Below are 20,254 nucleotides of genomic sequence, written 5' to 3' on the forward strand. Positions count from 1 at the left end.
GCCTAAACGGTGTATACCTAGTATTTTTTTTTAACAATTTCCAACAAAAATCAAATCTGACTGTCTTAAACCTTCGTTGCTCCCGCCACAGATACACTCTCATGTTGCTTTTCTCTTCATTTTACGTCATTATTACTCCAAACTGCCTTCCTCATCTTCCTCCTCCTCCTCTGCTCCTGTTCATCCTGTGATGAAGGGCACAGCACGGATACAGACTGAAGAGAATAATTAATGCCTGTTTGACAGCGCGGTGAGAAACGGCAGCTTTGGTTGCGCTGTCCGCAGTCCTGCTGGGTGAACAAGCCAAACAAGGACACTGCAGACACAGCTGGGGCAGAAATCTGCAGCGCTGGACGCTTTGTCTCTTGACATTTTGACCACCGGTGGGAGGCGTCCCCCAGCTGTCATGATAGTGGATTCTGGTTCTCTCTGGTCTCTCAAAGGTCAGTTTTGTCAAAGCAGCTCAATAATTCACTAACTTTCTCTAAGCGGGTTGTGACAGTTCTAGCGAGTGTGCAGCACGGTTTTACCCTGGAAGTTTGTTAAAGTGGAAGACAGTTAATCCTCCTGCATCAGCAGAAACCATCAGCTGTTGGGTTTAGAGAGCAGCGGTTCTGGTTGGACGTTCAGGTCAAGCCGTTTGAATCCTGAACTGGAGTCTTTCTGCATGAAGCTTGCATGTTCTCCCTGTGCATCATTTTCTAGATTTGAGAAAAGTACATCTTTTGTAAGTTTTTTCTTTAAACTGCTTTTCTTGTGCTCTAACCACAGGAAGCAGTTATTCAGCCAACCACTTTTTTCAGTTTTAAAATAAACCTGTCTTCTAGACTTTTATGGCTTTGATAGTAAATAACACATAAGAGCTTTAAAATCGGTGTCGGCTAATGTCAGACATTTTTTAACACATTCATATCGCTCTGATAAGTAAAAATTTGCAGATATTAATAGCAGATATTTATTCATTTATTTATACAGCTCTGGAAAAAATTAAGAGACTACTTAAAGTTAGCAGTTTCTCTGATTTGACTTTTTATAGTTATATGTGTGAGTAAAATGAACATTATTCTTTTATTCTGTGAACTACTGACATGTCTCCGAAATTCCATGCAAATATTCAGTATTTATTTATTTACAGAACATGAGAAATGGTCAAAATAACAAAAAAAACGCTGCAGTGCTTTCAGACCTCAAATAATGCAAAGAAAACAAGTTGATATTCATTTAGAAACAACAATATTAATGTCTGAACTCAGGAAGAGTTCAGAAATCAATAGTTGCTGGAAGAACCAGGAGGTTTTCAGTGGGGCTCAGTGCAGTGGGCTCTTCATATAATATCACTCTAGGAGTAGTGTATAGCCCTACCCCTGTATATAAAATTGGTAAATAACAGCTGGCCTCCGCATAATATAATTAATATTGGAATTGATATTAACCCAAATTTTCACATGGGTGCTTTCCTTTTTAGTAGTGTCTAAATTCATTCTTTTATCAGGCCCTCCAACAGGCAGCACAGCTTGTGCTGCCTGTTAGCTTGTACTGTATCGTTTCCACCCTCTTTCCTCCATCAGCCACTCTCAGCCTTCTCTCTCCTACATTTAGTGAATCCCACCCACACCTTTAAAATCTTCCCCTGAGATACAGCAGCATACCTTCTGGTCAGCAAAACCAGCCAATGAATAATTCATCCAGGCACACGACCATGGGGCGACGGGGGGGCTCTGATCAGCCCCCTCTACTGTTTTACTTGACAGCCCTTTATTTTGCTCTGACTTAATAAGTCTTCTTCTTTCTAACCTCTTCGTCAACCTCTTAGTCCTTTAGGTGCTTCAGTTTTTTCTTCTAATTAGAGAAGCTAATAAATGTAGCGCCCTAGTGTTATATGAGCTGCCTGTTAAAGTAACTAATAGTAGATGTGGCCCCGGCACTATGCTGCGGTTTTATTGGGTTTTGGTTTAATGTTGATTGATTTCATGTTGAGAACAGATGAACCGTGAGAAGATTCCAGGTCTGCTGTGAATCTGAAAGATGTCTTAGGCGTCCTTTCGTTATTTTTTTATTTTTTATTCTTATATCAAGGGAATTATTCACACTGACCTGAAATGTTTGTACGATGCTGGAAGTTAGGGGGTGATAAACTGGCCTCTGTAGTGGCTTCCTAGCGGGGGACCATGCAGCTGAACGGCCCCTCCAGCCAGCAGGTGCCGGCTCTTTCTGCAAGGGAAGAATAATTAATCAGCAGAGAGGAGAGGGCAGGAAGTGGGGAGAGAGGAGATGAAAGAGGCTTCAGTTCAAAGAGAGCAGCCAGTGATTACCCCGGCCCTTACTGGACCCGCAGCAGCCTGAGAGGAATCCGGCTTTATGAGCACAGACTTTGTCACTTTAAGAATTTAGCATTTGCTTTTATCAACAGCAGAAATATGAGAAATAATTGATACTGTGTGGTGATTTTTTTAGGACTATGTTGGTGCTTGTTAAATGATTCTACACCAAGCTCCCCCATCACTTCATCAAATGAGGAAATGTGTTTGTAACCTGTCATCACTCCCCAGTCATCACATACTGATTCCTGTTCAAGAGCTTTTTATGTCATTTATAAAATCCTTGTTTTTACCCTTCCTGTCTGATGCACAAGTAACCAATCACACCTCAGAACTGCCTGATTCTGATGACATCAGCATTCCTCAGCAGTGGTGGGCACGCTTCTGCTAGCTTTGAAAATTCTTAGTGCAAGTGCACTAAGAATTTTCAAAATGAATACATTTATGGGAAGCTAAGTAGCTTCCCATAACTGTATTCATTTATAAATCATAGAACATTCAATTTTTTTGGCTGTTTTGTCATTTTTCAGTTGAGTAAAGTTTGTGTTGAAGTTTATGGTTATCAACCTAAGAATGCTTCAAGCTTAGACTCTTATATCCATGCTCTTATTTTGAAATGTGTAGCAATTCTGTTTCTTCTCCTCACTTCTCCCCCCCCCCCCCATAGCTTTATTTCAAACAAGAAACATACAGGAAGAAATTAAAACACAGATGGTAGAGATATATAACAGTTATTTCATTTCATTTCATTTATACAACATAAATACTGTATCGAAGTACATTACAGAACATGTAAATTATAATGTCAAAATTAAATTAGTGCTCGATGGTTGTAGTCTATGACAGATATAATATGAATTTACATTAGTGCTTTAGCATTAGCTTCTGCTGAATACTGTTGGTGTAGTCTCTTACAGTTAGCAGAACTAGTGTTTATGATTAGTGCATAAACATTTAACTTAGCGATGTACACCACTGCTTTTGTTGACTTTATAAGAAGTCATTGTTCTTTTGTTTTAGAAAAGGAAAAGGCCCAAGTCTAGTTCTGGAGGAAAACTGACCAACAAATAGTAGCAATAATAGTACAAAGCTTAATAAACACTAGTGTCACTGCAACAACCAAGAGATAAGATGTATTTTATTTTCTAAGAAGGTTGTTAATAATCTGGTTTGCTGCATTCATGATCAAAAAAAAGGTCTGGTTTTTGTGTTTGTGGATGAATGGTCATCCACAAACACATCACCTACAGCTGTCGCTGTAGGTGATGTGATTTCACCGCCTGCTGATTTCTCTGAGCATCCCTGCTTAGTGGTTGTATCTTCCAGCTGTTTGGGAGTTTAACATTTAAAACAAAATGGCTTCCTTTAAACCTTCCTCAATATTAAAACCTGGAAAACCGGGAGTCTTCAGACATGTTTGGTTTGAAACAATAAAACATTCTTTGAAGTTGTGCATACAAATATTTTTTACCAAAAAATAAAATATATATTTTATCTGTCAGGTGTTCCCTGAACTATTACTTGTTTTCATGTAGTAATGGACAAAGTTTCCCTCAGCAAAATCAAATCAGTTCTTCCATTTTAATTGGCCGAGTGCCGCAGGAGGGGTTTGAACAGCTGTGCACATATTTATATTCCAAGCTTACAAAGTCAAGCATTGTGATTAACCATGATTATTCACAATGCCAGAATGTGATTAATCTGATCATATTTTTTAGTCAATTGACAGCACAAATTTAAACCAATGAAATCACAAGTGATCCAATTGAGGAAGTTGTTGTGTTTTTCCCTGGCTGCCCTGTGGTGGGAAGCTAAACGGTTACTGTCAGGTTTTTCTCTCTGGCTGCCTGCGTTAGATCTGAGGCAGAGCAGGACAGGAACGCTTCACGTGGGCGACCTGAAGCCGCTGCATGCTGTCGCTGTGGGTGACATCACAGCTCCCACAGAGGAGTTGTGAGATCTGCTCTGACGGTCCTGATCCAATCAGTCCCAGGTTAACATCTCAGAAGCATTTAGGAGCAGCTTCGTGTCCGTTCAGAAGAATCAATACAACAGTTCCCCGTCTTTTGAAAGGCCGCTCCAGTCAGTCTCTGCCGGTTAAGGTTTATAGAAATAGTCTGTACGCAGACTATTTCTGCGTACAGAAATAGTCTGTTGGTTTGTTTTCTCAGCAAGTTGTCGGTTTCTGCTGAGAACAGATGCGATTAGAAATGCTCTGCAGTTTTGGACTGAGCGTAGCATTGCTGCTGTTGTTGCCCCCCCCACACACATACACACACACACACCATGCATTTCCCTCATCCTGTCACAGACGATTACTGAGTCTATTGACAGAGATATCTGGGCATGCAACACCCTGACTGCAAGTGTGAGCCTTTGCTTTTCACTCTGCCTGCTTGTTTCATGGCTTTGACACAGATCAGAACCAAATTGATTAGAGAGAGCACAAAGCTCCGACTGCACTCCTCCTGATTGCGTCTGTTCTGCCTGAGATGGATCCACTAAGTCCTTATGTAAGTGCAATGACGTCCGCTGACATTTCAGACTTTACATTGTGCAACAAATCTTAAGTTCTCTCTATTAAAAAGCCAAAAACGTCAAAAATAACATGAAATACAAAGTGAAAAGTTTGAAAGTCCCTAATCTTTCACTATGGTTAAAAACATGTAAATAAAGAGGCAGGATTTCTCCACCAGTTGAACTCTCCTGCCTGTGAGATCAGCATGTAATCACATTGAAACACAGTGATGGCGGCTCAGTCAGTGTGGGGCTAATTCTCTAACAACGGCCGCTAACAGAGTGCTAGTAGCCTCTGAACTGGATTAAACTAAATGATCTCCAATCACTGATTCTAACTTAAAAAAAAACACCACTGAAGTGAAGAAGTAAAAACAAGAAACAAAATCTGACACTGATCAGTTTTAAGATTGATTTCTGATTTCCTCTTTCTTTTAGGTTTGAAGTTTGGTTTCATTAAACATAAAATAAAAGAATAAGCAAAGTTACATACATAGAAAATACATTTAAAACAAAAGCAAGCAAATAGAATAACAGTAGTGAAGTGTATTTACACATTCAAAGAAGTTTTTTTTTTTTTTTACAACCAGCCTTCCTATTACAGCATTATCCTATAAACTATTATTCATCTTAACTTAGTTATAAAATGTTTTCTTAATTTTCTATTTACTTTTCTATAACTGATAAAGTGCTTAAATTTTTCTGAAAAGGTCAGTAATAAATTATTTTGGCTTTAAACAAGAAAATAGCTGTTTGTAATTCCACTATGTCAGCAAATCTGAACAGTTTAGATTTTATAGATTTTATGAATAGTGTGTCTGTACGATCCAAATAACCGACCTTATTGATTACTCTCATTGTTCATTTCAGCAGTGTTTTAATGACTGTAGTGAATTTTCTAAATAGGCTTTTAGAAAATGTACTATAAAAGACCTATAATATAAGTGAGCATAAAAAGTGAGATTTTCACCCTTGGTAATAATAATATAATAGGAGCTGATGCATCATCTCTGTGTTAGGGAGCTATTACACAGGGTTGACTAGTTTTATGAAGAGACAAGATTATGTTGTTTATATTTGAAGCTTTTTTACATTGGATATGGTTTCTGCTATCATGTCTACAACTGTATTTTCTGTGTATATTCCCTACAAAATGTAAAAGGGTTACCTCGGCTGAGTTTTACAAAAAGGCCAACGTTTCTACTTCCTACTTGTTTTACTCCTTCAGTCATCGGTTCACCAAGCTGATTCTGGTCAACAGCCAATATTTGTCAAATTCTTGACTAAATAGTATCTCTTCTTCTTTGCTCTAGAAATAATTATGCCTACATAGTATAATAATTGGCACAAGAAGGTTTCTGGCACCAAAAAAGACAGTTCTGGATGCCAATGAGGGGTTCCATCTGGTAAGGTTGAACATCCAGTACATGATGGGTTGTATTTGTCCTGCAGTTTGATGGCTTCACCAGCTTCTCAGGAGGTTGTCATGTGATCTTATCGTTTTGAGATATTTGTAGGGAACGGAAGCTTCGTCCAACTTCCTCCACTTGTTTATAGATGACACCGTTAGAGGGGAACGCTTCATTATAACTTCATTATAACTTTCTGCACAGCAGGTAACGAGCAGCTCACTGCAGGCAGATACAACACGGCGAGAAAGAAAACCGCCTCCTCTGTCATTCCTGCAGCTGTTTTCATTTTACATGCTCATAATTAGATGCTCCTTTGGGTGTTCGCTGCTGCTCAGATATTGAGTTGTCATTTCCTAGTGTGTCTCTGGTGAATCTGTATTGACTCATAAGTTGGATCTTTAAAGAAACCTGTTGGTTCCCCTTTCGGCTGGGTTTTTTCTGGTACTGGAACTGAGTCCTGACTTGCTATAGGACACCTGTGGAGAGGGTGAAAGAGAGGGAAGATGTTGGTTCTGATTCTGATTAAAAGGCTGGTCAGGGTTCTGGGATGAAATCAACTTTCTGGTTGCTGCCATCACCCTGGAGGGTCTGACAGCGCCGCTGTGCGTCACTGCACCTCCACACAGCGGTGCCCAGATTTTTATGGGTTTATGTGAGTCACATAGAGAAGAGGGCCTGGTCCGCACTTAGCCAGATATCAAACAAATACATGTTTGTGTGTTTTACCCTCTCATCCACCTTAAATCTTTCTTTAATATCACTTAAAACTATTATTTATTAAAAAAAAAAAAACAACCAAAGTGGATATTTAAAAGTAAGAGATCTAGTCCAGAGAAGAGCACATTATATTTTGGATCCTATGTTTACGATGTTTTTTGTTCAAACAATATTCAATTGTTCAAACGATATTCGTGTTTGATATATGTGTGGACGAGTTCTCAGAGGCAGATTCGTGACTCTCTGAGCCAAGGATCAGTGGAAGGTGCCAACTGTAGAGGAATCAGAGTAAAAAGCAACCTTAACGTTGTTTGGCTCCCTCTCCTGCACCTGTTGGCCTGGGAGGACTCAGGTTGACATTATCAGCTGACTTGCATCTCTTTTTACTTCCAACCTTTTTATCATCTGACATCATTGATGTAAACTTCCCCGACTCTTTCTGTTAAGCCACAAACACACACTCCTATTTATTTCACATCTTCATTCAGCTGCCTAACGTTCTGTCTCTGTGTGTTTGTTGCCACCAGATTATAGATAATGGGCTGTGTGCAATGCAAGGATAAGGAGGCAACCAAACTCACAGACGACCGAGACGCCAGCATCTCCCAGGGAGCCGGATACCGCTATGGGGCCGACCCAACGCCGCAGCACTATCCCAACTTTGGGGTCACCGCCATTCCCAACTACAACAACTTCCACGCCCCCGTCGGACAGGGGGTGACCGTCTTCGGGGGGGTCAACACCTCCTCTCACACCGGGACCCTGCGGACCCGTGGAGGGACAGGTAAGGGACCCGGCAGCACCTTCCACATGTATTCATACCTGACATCACCTTACCACCACAAACTAAAGTGGTTGTTTAGATTTTTTCAATGTCATAATACATGCTGTTTGTTTTTTGTTTTTCAGTTGAAAGCTGAAGTTTACACCACATAAAAAGACTAATACACTTTTTTTTTCTCACTGTCTGAAGTTATATCAGACCAAACCTCTCTTGTTTTAGATTAGTTAGGATTACCAAAAGTAAGTATATTTGTGAAATGAAACAATAATGAAAGAATATATAATAGATATATGTTCTTTTTTTAATTGCCAAATGTTGCCTGTCTTAAAAGTATCGGCAATTGGAGAGCAAAGACAATGCTGAACGTTAAGAGACTAAAACTGAACCTTTATGGTGTGTAGAAAAACAAAACTAACACTGTACATCACACAGTCCTCATATTAAATTGTGGTGGTGGCAGCATCATGGTGGTGCAATGATGTTCTTCAGCAGGCCCGTCAGAGTTGATGAAGATGAAAAAGTAAGCAGAGGAAGAATACCTATTAATCCTGGCTCAGTCAAAGTCCAAAAGTAACATAAGGAAAGACTTTAAAATGAATCTTCACAGAAGCTTTCTGTTGATCTGATTTAAGTTGTAACTGCAGGAAACATGGTTCTACAAAGTATCGACTCGGGTGAGCTGAATCCAAACACATGAAACAGTTTCAAATTAGTTTCTTATGTTGAAACGTTTTCATTTTTCTTCTGCTTCTCAGCTGTGCTCTGCATTTAGTGATCTGTTATTTAAAACACTGATAAAATACATTTTGCAGGTCATCTGGGGTTTCTATGTTAAAGCATTCTCATAGAAACCCTGAGGCTGGCTGGATGAATTTTATATCATTTTATCACTTTTGGGTTTCTCTCAGGACTTCCGGATTTTATTAGCAAACTGGAGTTTTAGTAGCAAAGTCAAAGTAAGCTCAGCAGCAGCAAGCCTTCCAGCGCTAAGCGGGACCCAACATCTGAAGCAGCACTGCCTCAAATGTCGAGTATTTTACTTTAAACAGAAAAAGATGAGTCACCATGGCGCATTGCGTGGCTTTAACACAATTCATACTGCTAGAAGCCCACCTAAGCTTTATGACTCAACCTAAGGAGGACTGACCTGAATTCACCCAGGCAGCAGGCCCAGTGGAAAAACCAAAAGATAAACATCTGCAGCAGAATGATTTATTGTGAATTAATTCAGCTCATTTTAAGCAACAAAAAGAAAGCTGTGAAGATGAAGACAAGATTACACCGACTGGGAGCCTGACTCAGAACGTCCTATTCAAAGTCACAAAGCAATGTGACTACAGCAGTCGTCCCAACACTGCGAGAGTCAAAGGATTAAACCTGATGGATCAAAGATGGACGCTCACAGCAGTGGTCTGGTTGTCACTGGAGAATGGTTGCCAATAGCAACTCTCCATTTGATCCTTCATTAAATCTAATGTTATGTTAACAGTGTAAAAAAGTATAACAATATTATATCTATTCTCGAGTATTACATGGGGTACATTATTAGTGGGGTCACATGCCTCTTTACCTTCCAACAATTTTCAGTCTCTGCCTTGGTGTCTGTTGTAGTTTTCTTCATAGTGACCAACCAGGGGCTCTACAGAACGGCTTTGATATACATTTCCAAATGTATATCAATTGGAAATGATTGATATACATTTCCAATTGTAAATTGAGCTGTCCTAATGACAGCTCAATTTACAACGCTGTCATTAGGACTCAAAAACAAGAAAGGAAAAAGGAGGAGCTGAGTCAGGGAGGAACGGTGGAGGGCTGAGGAGGAAGCTAAGATGGAGTCTGCAGCTCAAAGAAGGAGCTTTGTAGAAATAGGTGGTGCTTTGTGAGAGAAAGAGATTAGGCACAATGAATGGCTGCCTTATGGGAGATGGAGCACATTGTTGAAATGCTAGGCTAACGCTAACATGTTTTGATATGACTTGTTGATAGTTTAGCTCGTAACAGAACAATGGAGTTGAATTAATCACGTGTAGACAAAGCTTAAAGTCCTAGATGATTCATAAATGACTTTGTTTATAGTCATATTTATATATTACTTTGTGAACTGGTACCCAAAAAAACAGTGGGAGTGCAGCTGACCATTATAAAGAATATAGTTCTTGTTGCCATGGTTATGGTTGCCTGAGGTATGCCGAACTGTTTTTTAAACAAATTCCACCATTAGGTGAAATGAAAGCCAATCTCTTTGTCTCCTTGATGAAATGCAAATATCCTGTCACATAAATATGATGAAAATATTTTAGGAAATACAATTCCAGTATTTCATTTTAGTGGTGCCTTTTGAGAGATGAGATGAAGTTGTGTTTTTGAGGTTTCCTTCCTGTCACTACAGAGTTTCATGTTGGTATGGTCACGTGATCGTCTCTCTCTCTCCCTGACCCCAGACCGGTCCTGTCAGCTCGTCCGCTTGGCATTAGCACAAGTCTTTGTGCTCTGAGCTCATTGTTTAGGGAGAGAATTTTCTTACTCAGGAAATCCTTTCTGTTTGACTGAGCCAAGCAGCTCTGCAGAGGAACTCAGCATTTCTATTGAACTGATCCTAACACAACACCTTGAACTCAAGGTGTGGATGATTTTCGGATGAGAGGCAGAAGAGCTGAGCAGAGTTTTTGTTTTGTTTTTGTTTTATTTGTTTTTTTAACTTCGTCCTGGTTGGAGACATTTAGACCTAAACGTTGGCTTCACTCCAGCCCGCTAGCAGGCGGCTGCCTCCATGCTCCCCTGTGTATCCACCATGTTATCGATGACCAGCGGATTTGCTGATGTCATTTTCCCAAACCGGAATACGGAGCCAGTGCCACGACATTACGCAACGCATTGACTGGCATTCCAACAGACAACACAGAAACCAATCAATGAATGAGTTTCAGCCTTTGATCTGATGGAACATTTGGAGCGCTGCACCCAGAAGGGTTTCCATCATCCTGCTTCAGCATCAGCTCCAGTCTGTGCAGTCCCTTTAGCCTTACACGACCTCCTCACATGGAGTCTTACTATGAAGAGTTTGCTGTCAGACTCTTCCTAGCTGCAGCTGGCGCAGTGCGTCTCTGTCAGCAGTCTTCCTGCCGTTGGAGACTTTGTGGGGGACGATCTTGCTCTATTTCAGCCAGACTTGGATAATGTTAGAGTGACTGAAAAGGTTTTTTTTCAGGCCACTGCTCTTTATCTGAAGCGTTTGTGCCCGGGTGATTGGAGTCAGGCCGCACTGACTCAGCGTCTGCCGTATAAGTCTAGACTCTCTCCAGCTCAGGTCAGGATTTTACTCTAAGCAGGCTGGACTCTTCACATGAACGGAGACATATGCAGCTCAGTTTTAGATTAAAACCACATTGGATTTAAGTTTTTTATACATAGAAGGACTGAGCTTTTCAAAGCAGATTTGTAAAGAGATGAAGCAAATACAACTTAAAAGAAACTGGAATTTAAAAAAAAATTAGATTCAGAATGGCGACAATGATGCATTTCAGTTAAAGATGTCAGTTTATAGAGCTATCCTGACAGATAGAAAAGAATCAAAATCTCTTTCTGCATTTCAAAGAAATTTGAAAATTATTATGATGAAGCGATGCAGGATTAAATAAGCTCATGTTGCGTATTTTTGTTTTTTGTGTGTTTTTTTGTGTATGTGAAACGTCTCTCATAGTTTTCTGAGTTTTTTTTATTTGTCAGATATTATAAGTTTATATTTTTTTTCTACTCATTCATGATTTCTTCTAGTTGTTGCATGAACTTTTTATAGTTATTATTTAGTGGATGAAATTTAAAAAAATAAATGAAATAAAATTTTGGTGAAACAAAACTAAAACTGTTCCATCTTAGCAAGGCTATGTGTAAAAATGAAAGCTTGTTAAAGACGTCTTGCAGAACACACGCAGCTCCTTACTGCAAATGCCTGCAGGGTGCTAACCACTGCTCCTCTGCATCACTTCCACCTGATGCAACTTTGTCACAGTTTATCGCTTTCAGTGGGTTTCAGTGTCTTTAGCCCCACAGAAACCTGAAGTGCTCAGAGGATTTGCTTTCGTCTCCGAGTTCGTCTTCATTTACACTCTGTCCAGTTTTTATCAGGCCTGACTAGAAGATGGAGAGGGGAGGATGCAATAATAATAGAAGACTTCCAATAACTGTCTACACCATGATCAGTAACTGAAAGTATTGTGACGTTATTGATCATCCAGCAAAGAGCGGAGAGCTGTGAGGTTCTTTAGTTAGGTCATCTACTCTAAACAGGTTTTGATTTTATAACTCTTTGGAAATCACCTTGTTCAAATACTGTGTTATTTTAGACTTTGTTTCAGATCAACAACAAAAGTAGGGTTGCAACTAATGAGTTAGTGTCGATCGTTCTATCTATTATTCTGACAATTAATCTCTTAATCAATTTTTAAAAATTGGCACATTCTGCAGATTCTATTGCTTATGCCGACAATATGAAAAAACATTTTTTCATTTAAGCCATTTTTTATACATTAGAAATACTATTAGTCTCCACTCCACTAAACCTGACTCCAGTGTCGCTGGCAGAGCCCTGACAGTTTATCTGATCCAAAAAAATGGTTAAAGCAGATTTGTTTAGCTTGAAGAATTAATATTTCCACATACATTAAAAGATGCATGTAGAAATGCATCTCAGGATGTTCTCAGCGTCTTTGAGAACAGCCTGTTCTGAAAGACGCTGATGGTTCACACTGTGTCGTCTCTCCAGGGTGTTGCGATGCTGTTTTGTAATTGTTGCAGCCTAAAATTGATTTTGCAGCAAATTTTTCAAAACGTTGCGGCCAAAACTGACATTTTCTTTCAAACTTTAGTTTTGTCGTAACATGTAACAAAGAAGTTGAAATTGCTGCACATTACCTTTTACAAAGAGGCAGCATTTTAACCTAGTTAATATTTAAAGTGTAAAAAACATTCCATATACCTTTAATACAAATTAAAGCCAGTCCTGATGGATTGTCAAAGTGCATAAAAACAATTCCTTATTGTTCTTCCAAGTTACATGATCCATTTACACAGTAGACACAACTCCTACAGAACATCTCTAAATGGGTTTGCAAATAAAAGAAAAGACAAACGTTACAGTTTAGCAGCACACATGTTTTTGTCATGAGATAGAAAACTCGAGTTTTGGTCACAATTCGAGTTGCTGAGTTGCAGTGATCGGTCAGAAAAGTCGGGAAACAGATAAAGTTGAGCTGATTTGCCAGAAAGTTGCAGTGCTGCGAGAATTTGCTTTAATTGTTGTGATCACAGCATCACAACTTCCTGGAGGGACTGGTCATATCATGTTACTGCCAGTGTTGCAGTGTCGGTGTGTTTCTGCCATCCAAAAGGACTGAACTGGTGCAGTATCTGAGAGGCTATAATATTTCATGCGTCATGCGTTTCCACTCTGCCTGCCATTCAGCCAGTCTGATGTGATGCTATAGGTGGGATTAACAGAAAATGCAGGTTAATCACAACTGCTACTCTTCTTCCATCATTCATACATGGTGTTATATTTGTGTAACTTGCTGATATAGCACAGCTCTTCTCCCTGCTAACCGGAATGATTTGCCGGAACATTCACCATGACTGCCTTCCTGTTCGTCCAGAGCAGACACGCTGCTGTTTACTCAGTGTTCTGGAGCTCATTTCACGTCTTCAGCTTCATTTTCTCTTGCTAATCTTCCAAGAGCTGACTGTGTTTTCCTCTGCTTTCCCTCGCTCTGCAGGAGTCACTCTCTTTGTGGCACTTTATGACTATGAGGCACGGACAGAGGATGACCTGAGCTTCAGGAAAGGAGAAAGGTTCCAAATCCTCAACAGCACGTAAGTCCTCGCAGCTGCTTATCATGGCGTCCGCATGCAGGCGGGATGCAAATACGACCCCTTATCTCTTAGCTGAAGGAGTTAGTGGAGGCAGCTGGGAGGAGAGCGGGCGCGCTCCCCGACTGAGCCGGGGTCAAAGCGGCGGCTTGCACCAGGCAGGCCGAGGTTTGCTTTCATGATCTGGGACAGCACAGATTCCAGAATAAGCCTGCTGCTGTTTGTGGAGCTGGAAAACCATAAATGTCATGTTTAACTATAACACCATCCTGAGATGAGAGGCCCCACAAGGAAAACACTGTTGTTGTTTTCACTGCCATACATCAGTCAGAGAGACGTGTATGGCGACCCCTAGGGTCCATAAATTAGCAAATACGCAACAGGTCTGTTTTATATAGTCAGAGATAATAAATGTCCATTTAAAACTGCACATATGAACAAGCCTCGGTGAGAACATGTTTGTACATTCTTAACTCTTTGGTGCAGATGCAGGTTGAGAATCGATCTATTAACTACCAACATGAAAAAGACGCAAGCAAAATTGTCACTAACTCTAAATACTCCAACTAGTTTGGGTGTATTTTTCTTTCCTTCTGTCATGTTTTTGTCTCTGAAACGGGACGGAAGCCCGTTTGACCGGTTCTGCTTCGACATTTTTAACATTAATCTGTGGTGGGTTTATATCCTAAAGAAAAGATTGTAAAATACTTCTATTAGTTTATATATCACTGAACGGCTTAGCACAACAATACATTGAAGATCTGCTGCTGTTGTCATAGCAGCCTTCCAGACCTCTCTTCTGGTTTTGCTCTGCACCCAGAACCAGAACCGAACATGGAGAAGCAGCATTCAGCTTCTATGCACCACAAATCTGGAACAAACGTCCAGAAAACTGCAAAACAGCTGAAACACTGAATTCCTTTAAATCCAAACTAAAAACCCAGCTGTTTAAAGTTTCCTTTGATTTCTAATAACGGGAACATTGATCAATATAGTTAATGTAATTTTGCGTGATGATCTCATTTAACAAAACGTAATGTATTTATTGATTGTTTAACAATAGGTTATTGTATGATGTTTTTATTACCTTTGACCTGCCTTGTTGCTGAAATGGGCAAATAAACTTGACTTAATGAAAACGTAAACAAAAACTTCACATATCCCATAAATAAGATATTAATATACATGGGCAAACCTAAAAACCTTCAGTAGAAAAACTGAAGGTAGAAAAACCTTCAGTATTTAAGATGCTGCATGGACTGACTACCAAATACATTATTGTGAGAAAACACAAAAGAAAATAAATTCCCAGTCTCCAATAGACATTCCAAGGATTCAAAATGGCCTTTTCTTTTTTAACCTGGTGTTTTTGTAGCTTTTGGAACAAAGCAGAGCTCATTAAATTTGCTCCAAATGCCAGTGTAGGTTGCTAATTTCAGGTTTACACATGCATAAACAAAAAAAGGCCTAAATCCAAAACAGGACTGGCTCCAGCTTCACTGAATCCACTGGCAATTTTCATGAGGCTAAACTGACAGCCTGAACAACTTATGACAACGTGGAGTAAACAAAGTTTATTCTGGGCCTGCAGAGGGTGGAGCAGAGCAGAGTGCTGCAGGCTTCCATCTGAACTCCAGCAGGAAGTGCCCAGTTAAACCCACAGGGATGTTGGCTCGTCTTCCTTACAGTCGTGCGTGCGTGCGTGCGTGCGTGCGTGCGTGCGTGCGTGCGTGCGTGCGTGCGTGCGAGTTCCAGAGTGAATACACCATCATCCGCCTGCTGTTTCAGTCCGGGGATGCTTTTCACTCCAGCAGGCTGAGTCGAAGCGTGTGTCTCTCTGTCTGTGCAGCGCTCTGCAGCAGTGCAGTGACATTTGAGGAGGCAGGGGGAGGTTTCAGGGGCAGCGCTGTCGCCCTGCTCTGCCTTCTGTTCCGCTGTACACTGAGAACGCTGCAGAACACTGAGGCGTAGTCAAACCTCTGCTGCAGTTACTGTAAAAAAAAAAAAAAAGCTGCGTCTAAATCAAAGTTATCATAGTTAGCTTAAACGAAAGAAATAATGAAAACTGAAAATTGAGAAAACCTTTTATTTAGCTGAAATAAATAATGTTAATTGATGGGGAAAAACAATAAGTATCTGGAACTATGTCTTGCTTATATGAACCATACTGAAATAATAGATAATATATCCTCTGTTTTTTGTATTTATGAATCTATTTATTTCCCCCACACACATAAGCAGTTCACTTCAAATTGTGGCTGTAATAATGTAGGCATATCGTATCATTTAACATTTATTGTGATACATTTCTTCGCACGATAAGAATTTAGATTTATCATTGTCACTATAAATTCCAGTTGAAATGAAAATATGATTCAATACAGTTACTTTGTGCAGTTTAGTGATACAAATCACATTTCTTTATGTGACTGGTGTCCTACAGAAGTGCATCTCAAATGTTCTTGTTTTTCAAGAGCAGCATTTGTGCTGCGGTGCTGTGATTGCTGTCAGTGATACAGTTACCTAAAAGAGAACTAATGAATAGTTCTGATCGTCACTTATTGTTATCAAAATAGTACCACAAAAAATCGCGATAAAACCTTAGCTCCATATCGCCGAACCCTTCTGTGATGTGACAATATTCTAGGGACTGAATACTTTTGCTGATACTTCTGCTGTGTTTTATCTCCTCAGCTGACACACACTGAATAATAAATGTGAGTCCAGCAGCCTGCTGAAGACTTCACACTTTCCCTCTGACCGCCTCACCACCTCAGCCTTTAGCTCTGCAAGGTCACCACACCCTGTTAGCATCCTGTCCCAGCCCAGCCGCTGTCTTTCACATTCCTACACGCCTCAGTCCCAGCATCCCCCCACACACACACTGCTCCCTCCAGCCAACCTCAGCCGGGACAGGAAAAACTCGCTCTTCCTCCTCCTCTCTGTCATTCCTCATCCTCCTCTTCCTCAGCAGGAGCCAGACAGAGCTGCATCTTTGCTCCATCTCCCCTCCACCCACTCTCCGCCCAAATGCCAGGCTTCATCCAGCTGCCCTCCACTGCCACCTGCTGGAAAGTAGTGGTAAAACAGCAATAAAAAAAGAGGGCGGGGAGTTCGAACTCCTCTGCTCCAGGCTGTGAGAGCTGGTAGGAAGGGACCACCTGCTGTGTGAGGAAGTGAGGCAGAGCCTCAGACGTGTTGATGTTTGGTTGTGTTGTGTGCTGACATCCTTTAGGAAGCAGGCCTGCAACCCTGGAGGGGATGAGGCGTTCGCTGTGTTCGGCTCTCAGCCTGCCTGTGAAGCAAAAACATGTGAGCTGTTTGCTGCTCAGCTGGAGTTGCGCTGGTCCGACTGACTGCTGTGGACAAACACAGAAGTGCTGTGATGGCCTGTCCCAGTCTGCAGCCCTGGGGTCTGCAGAGGCTCTGGGTCCATCAGAGGCAGCAGGAGGCTGCTGGTTCACTGCTGCTGCTGTTTTCTGTTTGTGGTGCTGCAGAGACGGTTGAAGGTTAAACAACTCCACCTGCTCCACCTGCTCCACTCTGCTCCACTCTGCTCCACCTGCTCCACCTGCTCCACCTGCTCCACTCTGCTCCACTCTGCTCCACCCTGCTCCACTCTGCTCCACTCTGCTCCACTCTGCTCCACTCTGCTCCACTCTGCTCCACTCTGCTCCACCTGCTCCACTCTGCTCCACTCTGCTCCACCTGGTCAGGTCGTCCCATGTCCTGCACTGTCTGGAGAGGAATCAGAGTTTAGCTGTTTCTGAAGTCGACCAGTTTGGGAAAAGTAGAAAAAACTCTTTCATGTCCCATCATCTAACTGGATCCATCTGTCTTTTCTTTTCTGCTTCTATCCTTCTATCCAACTTCCCTCTATCTTACCTTCCTCCCTCTCTCTCTGATGTTCTTCCTTCTTTACTCCTCTTCATTTTTCTTCGTATCCTTCTGTCTTTTATTCCTTGATTCCTCCTGTTAATGTTTATCCCTTCTTTTTTGAACCATTTTTTCCTTCATTTGCTTTCTCTTTTATTGTTTCCTACTTACTTTTATTCTTTGAGATCTTCCTTAGTTCCTTGTATCCTTTCATCTTTATGTCCTCCATCACCATGAATCAGCTCATGCAGCAGTCCATACAACAACAACAAAACAGAAAAGTGTCTCTGAAATAAAACCTTCTATGATGTGACTGTTCCAGATCACGTCAAAGTTTCTCTGGTTTGTCCCGATCGAGCCTGTCATCACCTCTCACACCACGGGTCAAACATGAGAACGAACCCGCTGAATCAGCATACAGTTACAGAGAATATATGGAAAATAATATACAGGAGTAGAGAAAGACAAAGGAACATGATGAGATGGACATATGATCACAGAAAAGAAACTGAGGGATAGAGACTGATTACCACAAAGTGATCAGCAGCAACAGAAAACCAAAAACAGAAAGACCTGAACCAAAACGCATCGATGAAGTAATAATAATAAAATAAGAAATCAAACTAAATGACAAGTATGGTAAGACTCTAATGACGATAATGAACACAAAACTGAACAGTGTACGGAAAGACCTTAATGTTAATAATGATCGAAAAGGAAACACAAAAACAAAACACAAACAGTCCTGGATAATTTCATATCCACAGTGTAAATATCTGCTTTATCTGCTCTATGTTAGACTTGATGTGTGACTGACATGTCTGGAATGTTGAGTTTGGAGTTATTACTGAGAAGTGGAGGTGGTTTGTGCACTTCAGCTAGGTTCTGGAGAAGAGCCAGCAGTTCTCACTGAGCTCATTGAACACATGTGACCCATCAGGTGGACATTATTCCAGAGACAAGAGAAGCAGCTTATTGTTTAGCTGCTCTGGATGAAGCAAACCTTGTAAATGCTTCTTTTAGAGTCTGACTCGCCCTGACATGGAGACAGAGATGCACATTATTCAAACGTGTCTTCCTCCTTTAGAACTGGAGGAAGTTCTGAGCAACGTGATTGGCATGAAGACCTGTCTGACAGAGACGTGCAGCACAAGGAAGCAGTGTTTTAAAATCTGAGCCGGAGACACTAAAATACAGCCGTGTTCTGGAAAGATGTTCCTCCGTCAGCTGAGACTCCTTCCTGCATTTACCCTGTTGGTGCAACATCCTGAGAGAGTGTCTGCGCGTCAGTCAGCCGCCTTCACATGGGGTTTTATTTTTATCATCCAGCCCTGTGTCTTCTGCTAAAACATCTATCAGTGTAATAACTTCTGCAGATTTCAGATGATATGTGCGTTATGTTTTGTTTTACGCCAAAAGCAGCTGCAAATGAGGCTTCAAGATAAACAGCACCATGTTTTTTTACTTAGAGTTCTCCAGTATAGAGAAAAGACTAATTATTGGCAAATAACGAGGAAGTGGGACTTAAGAACAATACAGGAGAAGGACTGGGAAGATGGAATGTAACAATATAATAATCATTTCTGGCAGAATTTTGTAAGAAAATCTATCTAGGTCATATGGAAATGTGACTTATCACATGTTGAACCGTTGTTGCTTCATTATGCATTACAAACCGACCAGTGACAGTGATGTCTGTGTGTTTTTCAGTGAGGGGGACTGGTGGGACGCGCGCTCGCTGACCACCGGGGGCAGCGGTTACATCCCCAGTAACTACGTGGCTCCAGTAGACTCCATCCAAGCTGAAGAGTAAGTTCTGGTCTTTAATGGTTTTTATTGGAGGCTGTAAAAGAACGAAGGACTGGGACTAGTTTGAGTCAGTTAGGGTAGACTGCACTGTGAGCCCACTCAGACAGGTGTTAGATTAGGCTCCACCCACCTTATCAATCTACCAATCAGTGAGTCAGGTTTTATTAGTCTATAACTTTATACAATCAAAGGAAACATAAAGTTCTTTTGCAGAAGTTGAACCAAGAAACAAGCAGGTTTATATCGCCAAACAGTGAATAACATAAAACCTGAATGAAATGTCAAAAATGATCAGTATAATCATATTAATGAGAAATAATGGAGAGAATAAACTCACATTTAAACTGCTTTAGTTATTATTGCCTCTTAAGACACATAAATAAATGTTTTCTCTATTCTGATCTAATTAAAAACGCAACAGCATAAACCAAAGAGAAACTAAAGTAAATCAAATAAAGTTTGACTACAGCATGCAGCACTGGGTGTAAACCACTGATTAATACAGTTTCTAAACAAACAAAAAAAACTAATTATCCAACTTACTCTAACACTCTTTAAAGTAAAGATCACACATTTTTCTTGCATTTTAGAAAACACGTTAGGGAATAACTTTTTTTTAGACAACAAACTTCTGGGACTTTATTTCTTACAGCTTTAAACTGTGTTTTAACTCATGTTACCAACACAGGACAGAATGAATTAAGGAAAAGTTATCCAGACTGTTTGAGCTGACTGCTTTCTTTCAGCTGGTACTTTGGTAAACTGGGCCGCAAGGACGCAGAGAGACAGCTGCTGTCCACTGGCAATCCTCGGGGCACCTATCTGATCCGAGAGAGCGAAACCACAAAGGGTAAAGCAAGCACATGCACACACACACACACACGCATGCACATGCACACACACACACACACACACACACACACACACACACACACACACACACACACACACACACA

At 40.8% G+C, this 20,254-nt stretch overlaps 1 protein-coding gene across 4 annotated transcripts in view; it reads left to right on the forward strand.

Annotated features, from left to right (window-relative positions):
* The window catches only part of fynb (FYN proto-oncogene, Src family tyrosine kinase b), a 73,218-nt gene that overhangs the window by 39,456 nt on the left and 13,508 nt on the right, over positions 1–20,254 (forward strand). For all 4 annotated transcript variants that reach the window (XM_007556003.2, XM_007556001.2, XM_007556005.2 and 1 more), the window contains 4 exons: positions 7,492–7,748; positions 13,520–13,616; positions 19,200–19,298; positions 20,045–20,148. In XM_007556003.2, coding sequence (XP_007556065.1) covers positions 7,502–7,748; positions 13,520–13,616; positions 19,200–19,298; positions 20,045–20,148 — 547 coding nt within the window. In that variant the 5' untranslated portion in view covers positions 7,492–7,501. The remainder of the gene's footprint in view (positions 1–7,491; positions 7,749–13,519; positions 13,617–19,199; positions 19,299–20,044; positions 20,149–20,254) is intronic.

The sequence above is a fragment of the Poecilia formosa genome, unplaced genomic scaffold, assembly GCF_000485575.1.
Source record: "Poecilia formosa unplaced genomic scaffold, Poecilia_formosa-5.1.2 Scaffold75, whole genome shotgun sequence".
Lineage (NCBI taxonomy): Eukaryota > Metazoa > Chordata > Actinopteri > Cyprinodontiformes > Poeciliidae > Poecilia > Poecilia formosa.